Source organism: Musa acuminata, chromosome BXJ3-6, assembly GCF_036884655.1.
Source record: "Musa acuminata AAA Group cultivar baxijiao chromosome BXJ3-6, Cavendish_Baxijiao_AAA, whole genome shotgun sequence".
NCBI lineage: Eukaryota > Viridiplantae > Streptophyta > Magnoliopsida > Zingiberales > Musaceae > Musa > Musa acuminata.
In genome coordinates this window covers 35,030,215-35,039,026 of record NC_088354.1, presented here as the reverse complement: position 1 = coordinate 35,039,026, position 8,812 = coordinate 35,030,215, and the positions used below count along the sequence as shown (strand labels likewise).

General features: G+C 34.9%; 1 protein-coding gene across 3 annotated transcripts in view; it reads left to right on the top strand.

The window, feature by feature from the left end:
* The first annotated feature begins 1,946 nt into the window (after positions 1 to 1,946).
* LOC103989272 (importin beta-like SAD2) overlaps positions 1,947 to 8,812 on the top strand; it is a 34,761-nt gene continuing 27,895 nt past the window's right edge. For all 3 annotated transcript variants that reach the window (XR_010497434.1, XM_018827261.2, XM_065155340.1), the window contains exons 1-4: positions 1,947 to 2,193; positions 5,245 to 5,380; positions 5,457 to 5,544; positions 6,575 to 6,730. Coding sequence is in view for 2 of the 3 variants with exons in the window: in XM_018827261.2 (XP_018682806.2) it covers positions 2,104 to 2,193; positions 5,245 to 5,380; positions 5,457 to 5,544; positions 6,575 to 6,730 (470 nt within the window). In the remaining variant the exon portion in view is untranslated. The remainder of the gene's footprint in view (positions 2,194 to 5,244; positions 5,381 to 5,456; positions 5,545 to 6,574; positions 6,731 to 8,812) is intronic.

Here is an 8,812-nt window from a genome sequence, read left to right as displayed (position 1 = left end):
ACCCAAATCATATTGAAGTGATATTTAATTATATCCATATCGAATACTTAATCATAAGTGTAAAGACCACCTAGAACCAATTTTATTATTAATATACCAAACCTCTTTTGATTTGGGTGTCCAAATCATATCTACATCACTTAGATGGGCTACCAAGTTTGAATTTAAAATTATATGAAATATAAAAGGCACTCAAATATCTTAACCTAGCAATAGATAAACAAGTATTTTAAAAAAAGATATATTGGTATCGATCAAACTTTCAGCAAATTTCATCTAACTATTCCAAAACAAGGTTTAGAAAAATCTAGATGTAGAATTTTATAGTGAAAGACATTTGGTTTAAGTCAACCCAAACCCAATTTCATAAACAATCTATCTATGATTCCTTTGCAAAACACATACTTTTAGAAGTTCTTAAAAAAGTCTAATATGTTAATATGAATGTTAGTATGTTATATATCATAAGGACGATTTCTTATAAAAGTCTCATGTTTTATTTATTTATTTATTCTTCATTTCCAAAATGCCTAAAGAGAGCCATTATTTTTTAATTTTTAAATTTCTCGTTGAAATCCAACCATACTAAATTTAAACCAAACCAGTTAGTTAATGTCTTTTTTTTACTGAAAACATTATAATCTAATTAAAAATACTATAATTTAGTCTCAATTCATTTAAATTCTCACAAATATTAATTATTAAGGGTATTTAAAAAAAATATTTATATTTTATATATTTTCCAAACCATACTATCCATTTTGATTTTTTCAAATCATAACTCCTAATTCTAAAAGTACCCAAACCATTTGTCCTATCACTCTCTTCTCCTTTTTTTTTTTTTTTTCTTTCTTGTCGCCCTCGACGAGCGATAATGAGTAACGAAATGGGAAGAGTTTTAAATCAAAATGGAGGTTATGGTTTGGAAAATACCAAAAATATGAACATTTTTTAGAAAAATCATTAACTTTATTAACATAATTATTAACTCTATTATATTATTAAAGTTTTATAAAATATTTTTTAAAAATAGATATTATTATTGGGTTGATTAAAAAATATGTAAAAAATTCTATGCTAGTTATAGTATTTATGATGTTTTTCTCACACATATACAAAAATACTATAAGAATAATGACCCAAAATATAATACAAACTAACTTATCACTTTATTGTGATCGCTAAAAGATATTCTTATGTCTAGAAATAAATAATAATATTTTTTATATCGTATAAAGTATTTTTGACACGTCAAAAAAAGCAGCAGTATAAGTCTAAATAAAACCAATATAACTGGATCGATTTACATTATGATTGATCAATTCAGAACTATTTTAGGAGGGATATATTTGAGATTAAGAAAAAAAATTATCGGAGAAAAATAAAAAGGGACATCCTCCAAAAAAAAGAAAACTCAAAATGAATTTTTTTTCTAAAAATTCGCCCTATACATATTATATTAAAAATAAATAAAACATTTGGGTGACTCACATTATCTTTGTTTCGGGAATATAAGTAAAATTAATGTCCCCAATAAGTAGGCATGTGCACATGAGGCTGCGGAATACATGAGAAGGAAGGATAGTGTGACCCACAATATCCGCAAATCACATCTGCTCGCAACACCCAGAGTTCACGGTGGCCCACACCGGCGAAAGAACCGGAAGCCCCAACCGATGATGGCATCCGTTGCTGCGGGGAATCGAGGCAGAAGTGGCGGCTCCTCGGCGCGGCAATCGCTCCGCCGGGTGGAAACTTGGATCCCGTCCATTTTGATTTGAATTTCTGAAGCACAGTGCTTTTCTTAGCCGTCAGATCTCGCATCTAAAGGAATCGCACCGTCAGTTGGTAGGCCTCCCACGGCCACGGCCCGGCCCAGTTCGGACAGGGAACGATTTAAAAGGCGGACTTGACCCTCGGTTAAACACACCGCTTTTGATCTCTCTTCCGTCTACGTCGGTCGCCAAGAGAGTCGTCGTCATCGTCGTGGTCTTCTCTCCGCCTCCCCACCTGAAACCTGACGGTGCCTACCCGAACCCTGGCGAGGTCGGCGGTTGGTTCCTTCTCGCCGCCGAACGGTAAACAATCTGAGTTCCCGTCGTCATGGATCTTGCCGGCCTTGTCGTCGTTCTCCGTTCCGCGCTTAGCCACACTTGCGAGGAGCGCAAGGCCGCCGAGGAGAGCCTCAACCAGGTTAACTCCGGGCCCTTCTGTTCATTTTAATCAATCGATCTTGTGGGGATTCGGGTTTTCATCGGTTTTTACTGTTCTTGGCGGGCTGGATTACTATGAGATCGTAGGCATTTTCACTTTTTCGTATTTGCTTCGTATCGGCTTACTCTGCGTACGCTTCGTTCCAAGAAGTATAGCGTTATCTTATCGTTTAGTTTGATTCATACTGAAGTTGAGATTCTTATCAACCTGCTGGCCTCTGTTCTCGGTTCTTAGATCCAAAATGCTCTCGAACCATATGGTTTCCTGATTTCGATTGACTTCTTGATTGGTTGTTGATAACCAGAGAGACGATGCTTTGTTTCTTCTTGGTTCTTGGAGCCAAAAGTTTCTCGAAACATATGGATTCCTTAGTCCTATAGACTTCTTAATTGGTTACTGATAATAAGAGAGATTCTGCTTTGCTTCTTCTTTTTTTTTTTTTTTTGTGGTTAAGGTTTTCTAGTGTGCTGCACAACATATCCTTTGTGGGCTGCATGCCCACTGTAATGTGTAGATCGTAATCTGACTGTTGATATTGCCATCAGTATAGCTCAATGGTGGAAGAAGATCATGTGGTCATTCTAAATCTTTGAGATGTAAACCTTTCTTCTTGTTGTTGTCATTAGTAATCTTAGTCTGCTAAACTGGAGAGGAAAACAATCTTTTCTTGGTTAATTTTCTCTAACACCATGATTTTTTTTTTCTTCTGAGTTGTATGTATGTAATCAAAACAATTGGAGGAGTTTATAAGCGAAAAAAGAGAAAACTCTTAACCTACTTTCTTCATTATATTCTCCAATCTTTCTTTACCCATATCCTACCTGTGGTATAAATGCATCAACTTGTGACAGCAATAACTGCTATTATGAAGTACCGTGTGAGTGTGTGCTTCCCTTTTTAATTGATTCTTTGTTATTATATGATTCTTTATATTGCTCAATGTCATTGATTTCTGTCCACTATGGCTTTGTATGGTACTGGTCCACTCACAACCTGATCAACCGGGACCATATTGCCGATCAACAGTCTTAGATTGATTGTTAGAGGGATTGAAGTGCTTAAATTCTTTAAGAGCTTTTCAGACTTTTTCTAGATAATTTGTATAATTCAAAGTATCATCCTCCTTATATTTTGCCACGTTTCATATAATATCCTTTTTGTAGCAACTGAAATTTGGACTTGGCACAACAAACTTTCTTTTGAAGATACACAATTTCTTTTAGACTTTGCAATATCTTTTTTGCACTCTGTTAATGTAATTGATCATTAATGATCATATAGTATTTCCAAAATAGTGTCTTATTCTTTTTCCAAAGTCCTAAATTCCTTTATTTTCTATTCAAATTTTTAACTAAAATATTATTTCTCTCAGGTTAAGTTTCTACATTTTTAATGATTCTTATCTCCTTATAAATACATTACCATTATTCTGTCGAATAAAATTTCTCAGTATAGCCTTACAACTGTTTGATAAATGCTATCAATCCTTGTATAACAAAATTTAGTTTTACTATAATTTTGTCCACTTCTATACATGTACCCATTCAGATTTTCCATGTTCTTGCACTTACCTATGTGGCCCTTTGAATTTCCTGTGGAATGTTTTTTCTTTGTAACATTTCCTTGAATTGTTTGATGTAAATCTTTTGAAATATTCCTGTTGACCTGGTTAAGCAGTCCTCTCTGAGGAGTATAAACATTTGAAAAGATCAATAGAATATTCGTGTTTATGAATGCATGTGATGTTTGGAAATTTATGAATAGTTATTGGAAGCTTTTACCATCATACGGGGCTAGACTTATGCTCGCAATAATCCAATTCATCATTTAGGTCAATTTTTCATTCATGTAGTTTTCTGCATGCCCATAAGCATCAATTTGTAGTAGCAGAGATGTAAATTTTTCTGATGCCTTGTAAAAGATGATTTTCTCTTTTTACTCCTTGATAAAAATAATGGTTCAAGAAAGGCTTATACTTGGTCTTAGTTTTTGTTTATCTCACAAAACTTGAAAATTTTGTTTTCCATCTTAACTTGTCAGACTGTATTTTGCCCAAGGTTCGCTGTATCGTACCGTACCGACGTTTCGACTCGGGCTCGGTATGGTACGATACCAGTGTACCGGGCGGTACATCAGGGCGTACCGAGCGGTACACCCTGGTGTACCGAACAATTTTATATTTTTTTTCATACTGTAGCGGTACCGGGCGGTCCGCGTACCGGTAACCTGTCGGATTGGTACGTACCGCCCAGTACGGGCGGTACGCTTCGGTATGGCAGACCTTGATTTTTGCCATAGAATATATTTTAGCTTATCCTAGGATTTCTTCATATTCATAATTTTTCCCCTCTGTTTGTAATGAATTGCATTTTTGACCTGCTGGTTCGAAAGTAAAATTTCAACGGTGGAAATCACAAGTTAGGCTAACTGTTTTTCTGATGAATGAATTTTTACTCTTGCCATGGTCTTGATTTGTTTGTTTCTTTGTATCAACAACGTATGCACTTAGTTAATTATTTTTTCTTGCACTTATACCTCTTTGATATAGATATTGGTATATTTAGTGCATGCAAATCCTAATAATTACTTTTGTTGTTATCAAAAAGATGAATCATGTAAATGTATCTGATATGACTATTGAGATCATTTGACTTTTTATTGCATGTCGCCAATTTACATTTTCCTAACAATTTACAATTTACATTTTCCTTGCATGTCGCCAATAATATGATGTTCACTTGTGATAGTTGTGCATCTAACTCATCCATCCAGTTGTGAACCAATATCCTTGATGTTGCAAAATGAAGCATAAATTTGCAGGGGAAAATATAAATTAAATGACTTAATTACATGCTTTTGTCTTTCTCCTCTATTGCAAGCATCTTTTATTATCTGGCAATTTATCGTTAGTCCTTGTAGTGACTTAGATATAGTACTAGAGGAAGCACCATACAAGATAGTGATTCTGCTTATCGTTGCATGTACATCTTTTTTGTTTGCTGTAACAAATGCAAATATTATTTTCAACAGTTACAATATACACCACAGCATTTGGTGAGGATACTGCAGATCATAATAGATGGTAGTTGTGATATGGCTGTACGACAAGTGGCCAGCATTCATTTCAAAAACGTTGTGGCTAAACACTGGTCACCTCATGAGCCTGGTATGAATGAGGAATTCCAGGTTTAAATTTTTAGAACTGACTTTGTGCTGAATTACAATTTTGTTGATGTTTCCAGGGGAGCCCTGGAAATTACCGGAGAGTGATAAGAGAATGGTCCGTGATAATATCATTGAATTTATTGCTCAAGTTCCTTCATTGTTGAGGTATATCATTTGTTGATTCTTTTGTGCTTTTGGAGCTTGAGAAACTCTTGCTAACTTCTTCTATGGGAAATTTAAAACTTTTTCAAAGGGCAATTTCGTATTTACCTCTCCATAAATTATGGGCTTATTATTTCTCTTGCAAAGTTAAATATTTCATTGTAGCTTTTAAGGTCATTTGTTGAACTTTATATTCCAAATATTTTACTGACACCCTTGAGCAAGCACATCATTATTTTCTAATTGTTCAAGGGTTATATGAAAATTTCAACTTGGTAGGGTGGATATGATTTGATGATACTAAAGGGGTATGTATACAATATTCCATCTTACAAACATTCAAGTTTTTTCTTTTATTTTATATCGAATGTACTTTCTTCATATATTTCATGCATAAGTGTAGTACTCATTTCAGAAACTAAATGTTTTTATATCCCTCAGACAGTCCATTGCGTTTATTGACATCATCATCAATGTTTTAGTTGCCATGTCTTTTATTTTTCTTAATATATGTATTTTTTTGACCTTTTATCCTCTCATCAAATCTTTCCATTTCTATTGTAGGAATGCTTGTAATTTTATTCTATTTCTAATAATTTTTAAAATTTCACTTCCCTCTCTGGTCTGTTTTGCTTCTTTCTAGATCTTCGACAGAGATTTGTTTCATTCATCTACAGTACCTCAATAAAGAAAAGGTCTCTGCATTAACTAGGTTATAAAAAGGCCCAAGCATGGGTTGCCTTGCAGGCTTGCATCATTAATTTTCAAGTATTATTTTTCAATTTATGAGTCCTAAATTATCTAAAAATGTGGACCATATTAGTCTCAACTAGACCACTTTGCTATACATTCATTCTTGGAATAAACAAGCATATTGTCATATTGATGCTTTCAACATCTTCATCTCCATCTTCTGTGCCTTTTGTTGATAATATTTCTTAAGACTTTTTTCCACTGAATCTTAGTATGTAAAACATTTCTAATTTATAAGTAATGTATGAAGTTTGTTTTAACATATTTGTTTGCTTCATAGAGCACAACTTGGAGAATCTATAAAAATTATGGTCCAAGATGATTTCCCAGAACACTGGCCAAGTCTTCTCCACTGGATAAAATGCAACTTACAATTGCAAGATCAGCAAGTTTTTGCAGCTTTATATGTACTGAAGGTTTTGTCTGGGAAATATGAGTAAGTACAATTGCCGACCAACAAATGGTACTTCTCATTTAGTAGTTCAATGTAAAAAATGTAAAATCAAACTTTGTGGATTATAATTTTAATATTTGTCAATGTTTGGTCAAATTGAGTTCTGACTTTGGGGAGGGTCTTGAGTACTGAACTTCAAGGATTGCTGTTTCATTAAAGCACCACATGTGGCTGACAGTTTCCATGTTACATGCTGTTGGCATAGTTTGACATTCCATCACAGTGTCAGATGTCACCTCTAAATAAAAAGGGCTAGGAGCCAAGTAGAGAAAGGTGAAGGAAAATAATAAGTTATGGTGAAAGGAAAATAATTACCTACACCCAGTTACAAGGTTTTGAATACCGTATCGTACCAGTATACCGATTAGCTAAACCGTACCGAGCTATAGTGAGCATATTGACACATGGTGCATTAAGGTGTACCGATGTACCATCTGTACCAATCCTTTATCAGACTGGTTCATACTGCTCATACCGAGCTATTGCAAACCATGCCCAGTTGTACTACTTTCTGCTTAAAATCTTGCTGATCAACCTTCATCTGTCTGGATAAGCTAACTTCAACCGGTTATATGTTATATTGTTTCTTATGTTTATTGCTGAACCTAATGAATTCCTATATTATGAGAATATAAATGTATGAGGCAGTAAAGTGATATGCAATATTTGTTGTTTAATCTTCACGCTTTCAATTGATCTAATTGGTTCCACCCAAATGGCATAAATAAGTAAAGGTGTCTGAATCCTCATATGAGTGACCATTTGAGGCTATATCATCAACTATGGTATGGAACAATGAATATAAACCTTGACTGTGCCTGCCGACACAGTCTAGTTTTACTGGTTTGATTGTCGACCAATACATGAATTAGACAATATTGCTTGCTCATTCAAGTCCAAAACCAGGCTTACCACCTGATAAGCTCATTAACATTGACTGGGCTTTAAGCCTGATATCTGTACCACCTGTCGACACAGTCTAGTTTTACACAGTCTTCTTCTTCTTCCTTTTCCTCTTCTTTTGCTGCTCAATTTCTCTGCCTTACCATGTTGCTGGCTTCTTTCTTGTACCATCATCGCTCCTCCTCTATGCATGCTCGTGTTGTGCTCCCCTCCATCTGATGGTACCTCTTGTCCTCTTTTGCCTCTTCGCTCTCTCCCTTTATTGGTCCTACTGGTATTAATTTGTATAGACACTTGTATATTGTCCAATATCAGTGTTGTACCAGTCTGATCATCGATCAGTATTAGTACCTGACCAAGATTTTAATTCATGGACTATAGTATCCGGTAGATAGCTGATGTCAGATAGTCCAAGATTTGAATAGAGAACAAATTAGTGATTTACTGCATGTTTATTTCCTAGAGGTTAAAGATGTTTGTCATTTTCCTGGATTAGAATTGATGAATGACTGGATTGTACTAGAAATAGTAAATTCTCACTAGAGATGTCATATTTATGACAGATCACATATATAGATCAATCGCCTATTCAGACTAGGTGTCAGTAACACTTCAGAGAAGGTGTTGTGGCTTGCTTTGTTCTGGAGCATTTAAGAAAATTTCTCAACGAAAGAAAGCTACTTTCATGTGTAGGTGGGCACCTGGCCTGTTGTTTATCTATCCTTCTTTGTTATTCTTTTAGTCTTCTATCTGCTTTCCCAGTTGTCTTTTTTCTGCAGTTAGAACTGTTAGAGCTAGCCCCAGGAAATTTACCAAAGGATAATTTTGGCAACCCTACAAAGACAATAAAGCGAAAAGAATAAAAGCAACAAGAACACCAGATTTACGTGGTTCGGTCAATTGACTTTGACCTACATCCACGGACGAAAGAGGAGCAAATCACTACTATAAAAGGGACAATTACAAATGCCTTAGGAAGATGTTCCTAGGCCATAAAACACCCGAAAATACTGAACAAGAAAAAATCCAAAGTATAAGCCCAAACTATTTAACTGAGTGTGGACTTAAACCCAAAGCAAACATTTAGGTTTTTCTTGTGGTACCATTTGTGGTGCTTCTGACTTCAAAGCCCAGACCCTTATTTATAGTTCCAATAGGAGA